At 42.1% G+C, this 15,377-nt stretch overlaps 2 protein-coding genes across 2 annotated transcripts in view; one reads left to right on the top strand and one right to left on the bottom strand.

Moving 5' to 3' along the window:
* The window catches only part of maea (macrophage erythroblast attacher, E3 ubiquitin ligase), a 90,917-nt gene that overhangs the window by 73,990 nt on the left and 1,550 nt on the right, over window positions 1-15,377 (bottom strand). The gene's annotated exons all lie outside the window — the stretch shown is intronic.
* Window positions 6,865-14,437, top strand: spon2b (spondin 2b, extracellular matrix protein). The gene is made up of 6 exons (XM_031732758.2): window positions 6,865-6,985; window positions 8,061-8,321; window positions 8,679-8,902; window positions 10,075-10,266; window positions 10,983-11,169; window positions 13,393-14,437. Exons 2-6 carry the CDS (start codon window positions 8,087-8,089, stop codon window positions 13,569-13,571), a joined length of 1,017 nt encoding a protein of 338 aa, XP_031588618.1. The 5' UTR covers window positions 6,865-6,985; window positions 8,061-8,086; the 3' UTR covers window positions 13,572-14,437.

The following is a 15,377-nucleotide window of genomic DNA, read 5'->3' as shown; positions in this document are numbered from 1 at the left end:
CAAAAATAAATACCCACTACCACTACTAACGTCAGCTTATGAACTGCTCCAAGGGGCCACAGTTTTCACTAAGCTGGATCTGCGTAACGCGTACCACCTAGTTAGGATACGGGAAGGGGACGAATGGAAGACTGCCTTTAACACACCCTTAGGCCATTTCGAATACCTCGTTATGCCGTTTGGTCTAACAAATGCCCCAGCCGTGTTCCAGGCCTTTGTCAACGACGTGCTCCGAGACTTCCTTAACCATTTTGTGTTCGTCTACCTTGACGACATTCTCATCTTTTCACGCTCCGCCTCTGAACATGAACGCCACGTCCGGCTGGTTTTGCAACGTCTTCTCGAGAACCGTCTCTTCGTGAAGGGTGAGAAGTGTGAATTCCATGTGACCACCGTTTCTTTTTTGGGCTTCGTCATTGAACAGGGTGACCTCAAGCCTGACCCAGCTAAGGTCCAAGCGGTCATCGATTGGCCCGTCCCGACAAACCGTAAGCAACTCCAAAGTTTCCTGGGCTTTGCTAATTTCTACAGACGTTTCATCCGTGACTACAGTAAGCTTGCTCTCCCACTAACTCGTCTCACATCTCCTAAGGTTCCCTTTTTCTGGGAGGAGTCAGCGCAAAAGGCTTTCAGTCTCCTGAAGGAGCGGTTCTCCTCCGCACCCATCCTGGTTCAACCTGACCTCGGCCTGCAGTTTGTTGTGGAGGTGGATGCCTCGGACACAGGGGTGGGGGCCATTCTATCCCAGGAACAGAAGGGCAAGCTCCATCCCTGTGCCTTCTTCTCCCGCCGTCTCTCATCTGCTGAACAAAATTATGACGTTGGGGACAGGGAACTGTTAGCTATTAAGCTCGCCCTAGAAGAATGGCGTCACTGGCTGGAGGGCGCTGCCCAGCCGTTTGTAGTTTGGACAGACCATAAAAATTTAGAATATATCCGGTCAGCAAAGCGGCTTAATGCCCGCCAGGCTAGGTGGGCCCTGTTTTTCACAAGGTTTCAGTTTACCATAACCTACAGGCCAGGTTCCCGCAACACCAAACCCGACGCTCTCTCTCGTCAGTTCACTGCCTCCGAGGAGACCGCTCGAGACTCTCCCATCATTCCCCCCTCGTGTGTCATTGGGGTCCTGACGTGGGAGGTTGAATCAGCGATCAGGGAGGCCCAACGAACAGAACCAGACCCAGGAACGGGTCCTCCTGGACTACTCTTTGTGCCCTACTCTGTCCGGTCACAGGTGATACATTGGGCACACACAGCAAAGTTCACCTGCCACCCGGGGGTCCACCGCACTGTCTCACTCCTTCAGCGCTTCGCTTGGTGGCCCTCCCTCATCAAGGATGTCCGTGAGTACATAGCAGCGTGTCCAGTCTGTGCTCAGAATAAAGGTGTTAATCAGCCATCCTCTGGTCTCCTTCAGCCCCTGCCTACGCCTAGCCGCCCCTGGTCCCACATTGCTGTCGATTTCGTCACGGGCTTGCCACTTTCGTCAGGTAACTCTGTCATTCTGACTGTCATTGATCGTTTCTCTAAAGCCGCTCACTTTGTCGCCCTTTCCAAGCTTCCCACGGCCCTGGAAACCGCCCAGCTCCTGACGAACCACGTCTTCCGTCTCCATGGAATTCCGGCGGATATAGTCTCGGACAGGGGTCCGCAATTCACGTCTCGCGTATGGAAGGAGTTCTGTTCCTCCCTGGGAGCTCAGGTCAGTCTATCCTCTGGCTTTCACCCACAGACAAACGGCCAAACGGAGCGAGCCAATCAGGAGCTCGAGGCGGCCCTCCGGTGCGTGGCGTCCACCCATCAGACCACCTGGAGCGAGCAGCTCCCTTGGATCGAGTACGCCCACAATAGCCTCACCTCCTCGGCCACCGGAGTGTCCCCTTTTGAGGCGTCTCTGGGTTTCCAACCTCCTCTGTTTCCGGCTGTAGAGGGTGAGCATTTCGTACCTTCTGTCCAGCAGCACATCCGGAGGTGTCGGCGCGCTTGGAGGGCCACACGGGCAGCCCTTCTCCGCACGGCCGAGCGGAACAAGCGTCTGGCGGATCGCCACAGGACCCCGGCACCTGTTTATGCGCCCGGACGAAAGGTTTGGCTGTCGACCCGATTCGTTCCGCTTAGAGCAGAGTCTAAGAAACTGTCTCCTACCTTTATTGGTCCCTTTGTGATTGACTCTCTGGTGAACCCGGTGTCGGTCCGCCTTAAGCTGCCCCGGAACATGCGGATCCACAATGTCTTTCACGTCTCTCAGGTGAAGCCCTGTCTTTCCAGCCCCCTGTGCCCTCCTTCCAGGCCCCCTCCTCCCGCCCGGGTCATCGATGGCCATCCGGCCTTCACCATCTCGCGCATCATGGATGTCCGGCGCAGGGGGCGTGGTTTGCAGTACCTGGTGGATTGGGAGGGCTACGGCATGGAGGAGCGGTCTTGGATCCCGCGTGCGGCCCGCCTGGACAGGAACATGGTGCGGGCGTTCCATGACGCTCATCCTGAGAAGCCTGGGGGTCGCCGGGAGGCTCCCGTTGGGGGGGGGGGTACTGTCACGGCCTGGAGGTTCTGCTGGTCGCTGATCAGCTGTCTCTGCCTCTTTTCTCTCTCTCTCTCTCTCTCTCTCGCCAGGGCTGAACTCATTATGGGTTCACGCCCTTGGCCCACGCCCTTGGAGGAAGAAACACCTGTGCCTCATCAGTGTGGAGGATATTTAAGCCAGGAAGCAACGGCTGTTCTTCGCTGGATCGTTGTGAGAATCGCGTCAGTGAAAGTCAAGCGTCTGAGCAAGTATCTTCCCCTATGTGTGTGTTTGGAATCTAACGAGTGTCTCTTTATGTACAGACTCCCTGGACTGTTTCCTGGTGTTCGAGTGGATTTGTGTTTGGACTGTGTGGAGAGAGACGAGCGTGTTCCCTGGATTTTCCCCGGAGCCCTGCCCCCTCACCTTTTGTATATAGCACTGCCCCGCACCTTTGTAGATAGCACTGCCCCGCATCTGTGTATATACACTCACTGGACTTTGTTCTTCAATAAATTCTCTTGTGTGCATCATCCCGGAGTCCTGCGCGTGAGTCCACCTTATACTCCGTGACAACAATATGTGCCTATATCCTTTACTTAACATGCGACCGACTTTGGCTGGAGGCTCTTGTGGTCTTTTCTGAAGGTTTTTTCCTTGATTCTTGATTTTTTTTTTCTGCATAAGCAGACTTACAAGTCAGACCTATGTGTTTCTAAATCAAGGCCAGCTAGTCAGGGTCGACTTATATGATGAAAAAGTAGAGCTGAAATGGGTGTGTCCACAGCGTGCCACAGTAACAGAAGAGACAACACTATAAAAACAACTTGAACTTGGACAGTGTTTGCATTTCTCTCTAATGCAAAAATATCAAGATCCCTTGCCCACCATTTTCTGAAAAGCCCTTTATTTATACTTTCATTATTAAAAAGGTTTTAGAGATCTGAGCACTCACACAACTTGCATCAATCACACAAGCACTTTTTGTATACTCTAAGTGCTTTCTATCTAATATTCACATGCATTCATAAAAGCAACTTTGAGGTAGTATCTTGCCTAAGGGCTTTTGGCATGCAGACTGGAGCAGACAGGGAGTGTACCACCAACCTTCCATCTAGTAGATGACCTGTTTACCTCCTGAGCTACAGCTCTACATTTCTGCAGTGCTTTCTTGTTGTTAATGTCAGTAATGTCTGTAACTATGACATCTTTATTGTTTTAGTTTATATTTCTCTGACAGCTGCCACAAAACACAAATGGAATTTCAAAAAGGACAATAAACAATATAATAATCCAATTTAACTAATCCATCTGTAAATCTCATCCTCCACTCGCTTGTGAATAAACCCTGAGATACTCAAACTGGAGGCCATCACCTGATGAAGCCACCAAAACCACATCAACAGATTAATAGAACCACAAAAAACAAAGACAATATCTTGAGACCATCAAAGCACAGAGCCTGTACCACTTGGCTACAGCAATCAGTTCTGTGCATAAGAATTATAAACAGAGTTGGTGACAAAGCGCAGCCCTGGAGAAATCCAACATGCATTGGCTTTTGCTGTAGTTGTACAGGGACCAAATGGCTCATAGCAACTAGCCATACTCCTGTAGTTCCCCTCATACGATATCTTGAGGGACTTGGTCAAATGCCTTCTTCAGTTTCCCAAAACACCTGAGAACTGGTTGGGTAACCTAGGGCTGTGCGATATGAACAAAATCTCATATCCCGATATTAAGACATCTATCGTCCGATAACGATATAAATCACAAAAATGTAACATTTTCTGTAAATTCTGTGAATGTCAGGCAGCTCAACTTGCGTGAAGTGTTTCCAGCTGGGCGTGGCGTACCTGGAGTCCAGTGTTTTAACAGATGCATGAAACGATACATTTTTAGACATAGGTTGTAACGGCTGCCGTTTTCTTTGTGAGTATTTATTACACAGCGTGCTGCGGGGAAAAGCCTGTTCTAACGTTTGAGTCTAAGGTTTATTTTTTAGCACCTGACGGCTCTTTTTTGCTTCTTATCCGTAAATACTCTGCATCTTTCACGTGATTCAGTTTATTTTGAAAAGTCTCAACAGGATCTTGAGCTTTATTGTGAAAGGTTTATGTGGAAAATAAACAAGCGGACACGAGGTGGTTTTACCGTCGTTGTTGCTAACGACAACGCATAAAAACAAGCGCTTGGCCGTCTGTAGTGTGGTTATATTAAATATAAGAGAAAGAGAGAACTTTAGGAAATTAATATAGCCACTACAGTGACCATCAAAATAATGAAAAAATATTGCCGTAAACAGTTTATTTTGCGACACCACGAAACAAACGATAGCGTAAAATGAAACGATAGACGTTTTTATATCGTCATCCGATATATATCGTTATATCGAACAGTCCTAGGGTAACCTCACACACACCCTTGAATATTATCCACAGGATAAAGAACTGGTCCACTATTCTGCGACTACGACCTTCTAGAGGGAACCATCCCCCCAGTCTGCCAATCCAGCGCCACCACCCCACGCAACACTACAGAGATGTGCCAACCAGGACTTCCCAACAAACTCCAGAGCTTTTCAGAATTCAGGGTGAACCTCATACTCTCCTGGGGCTCTACCATCAAAGAACTGTGTGACTATGCCAGTCATCCCCCTTGTCTCCACATGCTGCTTCCATTATAGAAAGTGTGTCAGTGGGATTGAGGAGATCTCCAAGGAGTTACTTCCACTACCTGACTATATCCTCAGCTAAGTCAGCAGCACTTCTTCCCCATCCTGAGTCACTTGATGCTTTGCCAGAATTACTTTGAGGGCGACTGAAAGTCTTGTTCCATGGTCTCCCTAAACACGATAAAACTGAGCACACTCCACCACTGTCAGCTTGGGTTATGGGGGTGGTAATGAGTTAACTTTTCCTTTTCAAATGTTACTGGGTCAAAACAGACTGAATTCTACAGGCCAAAAATTAAATAGTGGAAATTGAGGTTGAGTGAGGGCAACTGGTCTGTGTGTGAGTGTCTGTATGTGTGTAGGTGTTTTAGTTGAGTTTTTTTTTTAAAAAAGAAACGTGACCATATGGAAATCATTACATGTGGGCTGATTCAGCATGCCAACATATTTTTGTGTTTGCACGTGAGTGTGTGGGTCCGTCACCTCCAAGTTCAGCAAGTCAAGTACCACACCCCCCAACCTCCACCCACACACACAGAGACATAACAAAATGTCCTCAGAAATCTGGTTTAGACTAAATATTTGACCAAACAAAAGTAAAAAGTCTCTTGCATCCAAATACTAAAGTATGCTCTATAAGCTGACTGGGAGACTAACACAATGGGAGAAAACTACAACTGTTATTTTGGTTTCCTACAGGCGTGGAACTAAAGCATATTTAACATTAGTTATTTATAGCCAGTCTAAGCCAAAGTTTGATCAAAAACACTCAATGCTTATCATATTTTTTGTAGAAAACATGCGAGGTGTTCTAAAAGTGTTCAAAAAATAATAACAAGGTATTATGACACTACTACAATTAATGTAAAATCTTCCAGAAATACTCCCATTAGCTCGGAAGAGTATCTCTCTGAACAAAGGTGACCAATCTTGGTAATAATTGCAACAGCCCAATACAATTTATACAGTTTAATACAAAACATAGCTCATTACTCAACAAGTACAACTTGAGCACAACTTATTAAACCACTGACTATACTAGATCAGCAAGTTCTTTGCCAGTCACTTACCAAGAGCCACCAAAAACACAATCTTGTTGTGTCTGAAACCCTGTAGTTCCTCTGCATTTTGTAAAATAATGCTGACTGACTTTATAAGCCCCTGAAAAACACATCAAAGAAAGTATGCAAATTGACAATGACAGAGGCAATAAAACTTCCTACATGAGTTAAAAAGCAGCACTGGGACTGGATCTAGTAGCTCAACTGAAATTCAAAAACGTGACCAAGAAACCGTTAGAGAATTTAAGAAGTACACCATTAACCTCATTAGTCATATATGTAGGTCTAGAGAGCTATAGTATCAAACTGTGAACTGACACTCTAACCATGGACTGCATCGGACCCCTGGCAGTGCATGCAGAACTGCTGAACGCATTATTCATTTAATGGGATACTTATAAAGAGTACGGGAGAGAGGAGGAGGCGGGTGAAGGAGGGAGAGCCAAAGTCAAAGGGCATGAAGGGGGCAGGGAAGTCATTGGCATGAAGATAGAGACTGAGTGAAAGCGTGGAGCAAGCTGGAGAGGGGAGTGGAGCCCAAGGGGGAAGAGGGGGGAAATAGGGGAAAGGAGGGGAGGAAAGCGAGGGGTGAAACTCCTAAAACACATAAATAGGCGGAAAAGGACTTGGAACTTTGCAGTCACTCGTCCCGACAGCCACAGCTCTCCTCTCCCCTTCTCCTCACCTTCAGCCCTCTACTCCACTCAGCTGCAGTCCTTCATTCATCTGGAACCCTGAGCAAACCCAGTGAGTAGTTTCTACAGCACACATTTACCCTGTTTCTGCATGACCTTCCAGCTAAAAGACTGCTTAGACTACTAATCTACACAAATTGATGGATGTAAGAGTTGAACTGTTAGGCGCTTTTCTTGTACAGAGCTTACAAGAAAAGCGCCTAACAGTTTTTAAGACACAGGACTTTTCAACAATTACATTTAAGTGACAACATATTCAGAGTAAGCAAAGGTGATAAAAAATGTAAACATAGCCATTTTTAATTTAATTTTAAATATTTAAATTAAGAAAATTTTTTAAAAGAATGGAAAAGCTGCTAATTCTGAAAGACCTGGCAGTGTCAAGATAAAGTGTCTTACTTGCTCAGGGTTAAATACTAAAAATGTGTTGCAATCTATGCAAATGCTGTTCATTTATATACCCTCTGAGAAGCAGGGATGCAGCACTTGAACTCTTCATTAAACAGTGACACATATGAGCATCAAGGTGATACTGCTAACTGACAGACTAAATCAGAAGACCCACACTGGAGCTTTAATGACAGAGTTCAGGGAAGATGCAGCCATGACTGGAGGAAGGCAACAATGAGATATCCAGTGGAGAAGAAGAATAGCTTACTTCTATTTAATACCTTTAATGCAGATAATACAGAGATGGATGGTTTAGCAGACTGCAAGTGCGATTACACTTTTGCTGTATGTATCCTAATAAATGTCAGATTTCCTTCTGCCACTTTAACAATGCTAAACTAACTTTACAAGTATAAAAAGTGGAAAGACGGTCTAGAAACAAATTTCCCTTACATAAAGAAGTTGTTAAACCCAATGTTAATGGTGTCTCATCACAGCTTTCTTGGTGCTGATCTGTCTTAAATATATAAGATTATAAGAATCAAAAAGAATGAGAAGGCTTTTATTTGGAAAACCAATATTTATGGTTAGGCCACTGTTATAAGACCTTTATAAAAGAAAAGAAAGTACAAAATAGTGTTTACTGTGTAGTGATTGCGCAGGTACTTCTTTGCAGCTCTATATTATTACTGACTAGTCTTCTTTCTTTACCATTTTCTTTTATGCACCTCATTCAGGTCTTCTCCCCTGATCTACTCTTATCATGGACACCACAAAAATGACTCTCCCCCTCTCTGAGGCACTCTGTCACCTGATTGTCTTGATGCTAACTCTGGGCCAAGAAATTCATTCAATGCCTGTCCCTACTGACATCCCCATGTGCACAGCTTCAGAAACTGCCCAGTATAGTCTAACATTTACTGGCAAGTGGACCCAGGCAGCTTTTCCTAAGCAGTATCCTCGCTACCGTCCTCCTGCACAGTGGTCAAATGTTATTGGTAAGTGCACCTAACCTAAGGCAAGTTATTGGTCACATTATTTTCAGGTCAATGTGGCAAGATCTATTGGGTGGTTGAAAAACAGAAAGCTACTACATAAAATGTCTTTTGAATAAATCAGAAGAGGAATGCACCAACTGTAACTATAGAGTTATTAAAAAACAATCCTATTTTTTATTTGTATCACATTTTACCCACTGTAGGATGTTATACATCTGCCCACTTCAGTCCAAAAACACTAGAAAACAGTCACAGAACTCCATTAACTTCCTTTTGCCGAGATGTACTGTATATGAGCTCACTATTCAGACTAACACCTGCTGAAACAACAATTTTTCATCCTTTCTTTTCCATTAGGGGTGACCCACAGCTCTGACTACCACATGTGGCAACGTAATGAGTTTGCCAGCAATGGAGTGAGGGAGTTCACGGAGAAAGGTGAGGCTTGGACGCTTGTGAAGGAAGTCGAGACGGCCGGTGAACGCATCCAGAGCGTTTATGGGATCCTCTCCGCTCCCGCTGTCGTGGGCGGCACAGGCCAGATGAAGACTGAGTTTGAGGTCTTTGCCAGGCACTCCTTTGTAAGTTTCTCAACAGGGCATTAAGTACATGCAAGGCTTGTCACTGACAGGCCAGCATAGATAAGGTGGTGTGAAGAATTCCCAAATAAGCACTTAGAATCATAGCTCCTGTTTAGCCCAATAATAAAGCCTTACAGATAGGTACCCAGACCAAACAGGTTTACAATTTGACCATAATAAAAATAGACTGTTTTAAAGTGGAAATTATCATTCTAGGAATCAGTACCACATCAGATTAAACAATAACTTCCACTGTAGTTTGCAAAGGTTACAAATATTTCAGTGTCAGTGAAATTTTCAATGTTTCACTGTTATTTAAATTTCATGTCATGTGAGTGCAAATAAGAAATTTGCCTTGTAAACATGGACATTATTTCTACTGAAGGTGTTTTGTTGCTATGTTGCTCCATTGCAACTGTGTCTGTTATTATAACCAATGGTAATAAAAGCCAAAACTTTAAAAATATAGCGATTGTAAGTAAATGTATATCAAAATTGCAACCATTTTAAAATTTGCATTCAGTGTCTTTGTAGTCAAGTGATAACCTGCCACACTACTGCCTCATTGCTCGTAATATGAAGTTATACTGTGAGAAAAACTGCATTATGCTCCTTTAATTAGGCTGATGCAGCAACAAAATGCTCCTATAAAACAAGCTCCTGACAGTTTTTTTTCCCGTAAGCTACACCAAAAAGCGAGCTTCTGTAACTGTAACAAGTCTAATTAATGTCTCTTCGAATTATGTGAAACTCTGCAGAAGTTTGCAGTTAAACTTCCCACTGATGAGTCTCTGGGTAGCTAATAAAACCTCTGGCACATCTGACGAAAATTTGTTAAGCTTGGAAAAAGCCAATTGGAAACATAAGATGGTCACCAAAATAAAAGTAAGCCATGCTGGAATAAAAGTGCACTTGTAGAGTGGTGGATCTGGTACAAGACTACGAATCTCTATTATGTCATGCTTAAAAGAGAACATATTAATGCACAATAAAATAAATCATTGTAAAACACAGACATCATATATGATTTAGAAGTATTTAGTGGTCCTTGGAGGTTTGAGAATGAAGATGTTGGAAAGATGTTTGGAAAGTATTTTATTATGTTTTCCGCACATATTTTTCTGTGGCTACAATTTAACTCACTTCTTATGTTTTACTTTCTCCATTCACAGCTGTCATTTATTGTACGTATCGTCCCAAGCCCGGACTGGTTTGTGGGTGTGGACAGTATAGACCTATGTGATGGCGACCACTGGAAAGAAAATGTGTCAGTGGATCTTTTTCCATATGATGCAGGAACTGACAGCGGGTTCACCTTCTCGTCTCCCAACTTTGAGACCATCCCACAGGATAAAATCACACAGGTGGGCAGCACAGGTGCATGAATCTGTAGTAAACCCAGGTATTTAGAAATCCTGATTGTCAACAGCTAGTAATGAAAACATTAGTCTTTCGATTAGACTCATACAGAGATGCTGTATTGAAGTGATGTACAGTGATACTCTACGGCTATTGAATTTGACCAAAAATTACAACACTGCTTTAACAAAATAAACTACACTCATTAGACTATTTATTTCTGCACATTTCAACCAGAAAAAGCAAAAAGAATAGAGACATAACTATAAGGCTATATTTAAGGTAAATTTAAATATAATTATAAGTTTTAAAATGGTGTAAATCTTATCCATCAGTACACTGCAAGCACAATGGTCCAGGGATAATTTAGGTCTGGTCAATACCAGCATCTTTTTTTTTTTTCATATTTAAGATGGCTTTTGGCATAAGCTACAAATGTTAAGTTCGCTGGTTAGACAGTAATGTAAAAATGGTACAGAAAAACTGAAAAAGACTATGAACAAACAGGGAAACAAAACATAAACTTTCTGACTTTTTCACAATTCGGTCATATTGTTGAATTTATATTATAATGCACTATATGGAAATCATCACCAGGCTGAGTTCAGTGAGACATAACAGAAAATCAATTAAAGTGTAATTAATAAACTATATGAGAGTATTTGGGGTTTAGTAACGTTGATAAAGGTAATTAAGCCACCACCGATTTTCCTCTCCACAGATCACTTCCTCTTTCCCTAGTCACCCAGCCAATTCCTTCTTCTACCCCCGCCTAAAGCACCTACCACCCATTGCGAAGGTCACACTGACCAAAATAAAGAAGACCAATCAGATCATCAGCCTGCCCATGGAGCCCACTCAATCCAACCAGCTGCCAACAGGAAATGAGATTGAAGATAAGCTCATAAGTAAGTCTGAATAACAAGTAAATTAAGAATTTCAGTTTTTATATGATTCATTTACTTTCTTTGAAGCATGCATGTTGAAGCATGGTACAGAGCAAAATAACAAAAGATAGAACTCAAGGATGTGGCAGTTAACATCTCAGTTTTGTCTCAGTTTCGCAATCATTAGAGTCCTATGTTTTGAGAAACTTTTATGGGAAAATCAGGAGCAGTCGTTTAAATGGCATCATGTCCTCCGTATGTCTTAACACAGACCCATGCACGAACCATTACTTGCGTAACCCCGGTTCTCTGAAAACTGAGTAATCTACTGAGTGACAACTGAACGAGAACCTTACACTAATCCCAATCCTCAATGGTTCTCAATCTGACCTGGTTAACACACCTATAGGGATATTTTTATCCCCATATATTTATATATGTTTTATTCTGCATTCAAGGTACTGTCTTGGCAGCTACAAGTAATTCTGGTGACAAACCCTGAATGCATACATAACTGAATTAGGCAAACATATGAGACGAAGACAGACTTCAGAAGAAAACCAACTCTATAGTGTCTTTCTTATTCCCCTGGTACTATATATATTATATTTGTAGTTAAAGGCTAAACTAAAAGTATATACATAACAAAATGAATACAGCATTCTACATGCTTTGTCAAACTCAGATGTAAGGTTTTAACATAAGGCAGGGACTTGCTCATTTTTGGGGAATTTGGGAAACATTACAGGCCACACACAAACTAAATTGTTTCCAACCAAAGACCAGAGAATCCAAGCCAGAGTCAGGGTACCAGACCATGTCAAAGAGTACTTTATGAAAACTATGTAGAAATTATATACAGTAGCTTTTTAGTCATGATGCCAAGTGGGACATAAACACTGGACTTTATTTCATGGGTGAAGCTGGATATGTGGGTTCCGAGACTATTTAAGACTCTTCTGTACAGAAAGGAAGAATACAAAGACATCTTGGAAAATGTACATGGAAAAGCTGTATCAAACTAAAAGTTAGCAATGCAGCAGACAAGTAACTTTGTGTGAATGATGTATGTGATAGGGAGGGCAAAACAGCCTTTTATAAAAGCACAATTCACCATGGAAAGTCTAAACAGATGACTTGACCAAGAAAAGTTTTTTTAAGGGGGAAAAAGTAATAGATAGCATGTTGGCCTGGCAAAAGAGCTGACAGAGCATTAATCAGAAGCAGGGTTGAGGGTAACTGCAAGGGTTTGAGTCAGCATCACAGACTACAAGACCGTTCCCCCGACAACCCATCAACAAACAACAGAGAATGGCCAACAATCTGTTGGGGTTTCCTCCCCCTGTTCCCAATGCTCCATCTTACCCTTGTGTCTGTTTATCCTGCCCCTATCATTATCCCTCCATCATATTTGTGTATTCTCCCCAGAGCTTGAACAAAACTTTTCTTTAATGATCAGTAAGCACCTGTTCTAGATCTGTGAGACACTGATGGAAAATCAGGTTAAATCATCTTTGCGTTTCTGCAACCTTTTGTCACATTAACCTTCGCTTTGTCATTCTTGAACATAAATTTTAAAGGGAGTTATCAGCCTTTCACTTGATATCCAAATGTCCATCTATGCAGCTTCCGTACAACCTCCCATCCTTCTGCTTTTCTACTCTTTAACTGACAACTGCGATTCATATCAGCTGCATAGAAGCCCACCAAGAGCTTGACTGAGGTACATCAGCAAGTAGTCTGAAAGCACCCTAAAACATGATGTGATGATAAGACTTTAAAAGGATTACATTTTTATTAGGTTAGCTGAAAAAGCAGAAAGTCAGAGGATGCTTCCTTACCCTCTATTATAGTTGAGGTGTCTCCTAATAAGGGGCTAAATCATGATCTGTTGCAGACGAGTCATTAAGTAGCAGCACTGTTTACTCTGAGGCAAAAATAAAAAAGTAAGCACAATCAGCAAAAACCTACTCTACAAACGAAAGTAAAACAAAATGAAAATTAACTCCAGCAGTACAACCACTGCCAAGAGTCTATAATGAGAAAATGTGGGTTCATAAGGCCTACACACAAAACACGGCAACACCCTTTAATAATTTTGTGTTACAAAAAGAAAAGAAGATTTTCCTGATTATGACATATTACTCATCTTTAAAATGAAAGTCATGTGCAAAGACTTAAGAGCAATGAATTAGCAAACCTGATTGTTAATATGATTGCTATGCTACCCGCCCTTCTTTGCAGATACCCCTCTGGACTGTGAAGTGTCAGTGTGGTCTCCCTGGGGCTTGTGCAAGGGCAAATGTGGAGAGTCAGGCGTTCAGCACCGCACACGCTACATCATAATGCACCCAGCCAACAACGGAGCAGCCTGTCCCCTGCTGGAGGAAGAGCGGAAGTGTTTCCCAGACAACTGTTTATGACTAGGCCAGGAAAGGAGGGAAAAGAAAGAGAGGAAGGAGAGGAGAAAGAAGAAGGAGAGGAAAGCCAGAAAAGGGAGGAAAGGACGAAGACGCAACAGCAACAGCAAAAGGTCCGCGATTTAATCACATGAAGTTTAACCATCACAAACCAGCTTCCATCGGTTCTCCCTGGCCAAAATGTTTCTGTGGAAATCACTAATATACATACCGATTATGTGACTGTTCAACTGGGAGAGTGTGCCTCAAAAAAATCCTTAATCTTCCATTCATATTGATAGATCTGACAGCACTAAAGAGGTGTAGTTTGGCAAAATAGCTATTAGACACCAATTCAGTTTTGGCAGATTATCAAAACTGTCTGGGGAGAGATCAATGCAGTTTTGTAATTAGAAAATGAGCTGAAAACACATGTTGGCACTGTAATTGGATTTGCTTTGACACTTCTGAAGATCACAAATATTTGTTTGCCCAAAGTGGATTATAACTCCCAGTAGCTTTTATTTAGAGGATTTAGAAATAAATCCTGGTATAAGATCCAAAATTATACAAATTATATCAAACTAAGAAAAGGTGGAAATATGGTGCTTCAATAGCCCCTTAACCAGAAGTAATATGATCCCAAAGGTGACATATACACTTTCCTAAATTCAAAACATAATGTTTACAGAAACATTGCGCTTGTTTTCCTAAAGAAAATGGATATATTTATTGACAGGATTTTAACCTGTAGTGTACAGCATATGAAATCTGAAATAATTTGTATTCCTTTACGTTACTGAGTTAAAACAGAAAACCTTGCTTTGTAAAATACAAAAACACTAAAAATATGTGTATTTTTTTTGTAAAGGTCAATAAAATGTAAATACAACTTACAATACTGTTTCCTCTTTGATTCCTGTTTCCTCAAGAAAGAAATGGTGGCATCGTTTAATTAAAACTGTCATGGCCTGTCGATTATCACCTTTAAATATTAGGCATGCATTAAGGTAATATTACTGATGTTGGGTTTGCAGGATCCAATGGAGTGTAGAGGACAAGCTGACCTCAGTTCACAGTTTTGGACTGAATTCACCCTAATGAAGTGTTGGTCATAAAGTGAACACAAGTGATCTCCAGTGATTTAAAAGAGTTCATGAAATGTTTAGAACTATAGCAATATAGCAATAAATTAATTTCACATAAAGGCTATAAAGCATAAATTCTACTGCACAAAAATATATATGTACATAGAAAAATGACCTTTTCTTTCAGGGCACGATGAAGACGACATAATTTTAAGTAAACAATATTAGCGTAAATATGTAAAACAGATATTCCCACCAAGCCAGCACTGAAACTACAGATGATGACAGACTGAATAGCAATCAGAACTAAACATCTGGTACATGAGGGATCTCCTTCCGTTCGGAATGACGAGGGAGAGGAAAATTACTGAGCTAAAGATGTGGGATTCTGTTTTAGCTTTTCTATTGTAGGTTCACTAACGTATGTGTCAGAAGTAAGAGTAACGTAAACATCCAGTTTGGTGCAATGTCATGACAAACATCACTGCTTTGTTTGTGAAATTTAATTTTTAACAGACACAGTATAAAACCTGTGGTTATTTTATTGGTATGATAAAAGTACTGATTTACTATTCAAGCTTCCTGTAAAGCTACCAGAGTGTGGGATGAGAAGGAAATCTGATTCTTTGCTTACTTTAGGGATGACAACTTTTGCAGATGCTAAATATGAGATGGGTTCATTCAGTGTGTGTGGGAGTTTACTCTGCTCGTGACCTCATCTAAGGTAAACATATGGCATTTT

This window comes from Oreochromis aureus, linkage group 2 (assembly GCF_013358895.1).
Source record: "Oreochromis aureus strain Israel breed Guangdong linkage group 2, ZZ_aureus, whole genome shotgun sequence".
NCBI classification, from domain to species: Eukaryota; Metazoa; Chordata; class Actinopteri; order Cichliformes; family Cichlidae; genus Oreochromis; species Oreochromis aureus.
Note: the sequence above shows the minus strand (reverse complement) of the source record. Positions and strands in the feature narration are given on the sequence as shown.

What these genes read in the sequence shown, in the direction of transcription:
- spon2b (XM_031732758.2), top strand. Translation starts at nt 8,087, where the DNA reads ATGGACACCACAAAAATGACTCTCCCCCTCTCTGAGGCACTCTGTCAC. An exon ending in ACAGTGGTCAAATGTTATTG is followed by an intron (nt 8,322 to 8,678) that starts GTAAGTGCACCT and finishes CTTTTCCATTAG; the next exon opens with GGGTGACCCACAGCTCTGAC. An exon ending in GATTGAAGATAAGCTCATAA is followed by an intron (nt 11,170 to 13,392) that starts GTAAGTCTGAAT and finishes CCTTCTTTGCAG; the next exon opens with ATACCCCTCTGGACTGTGAA.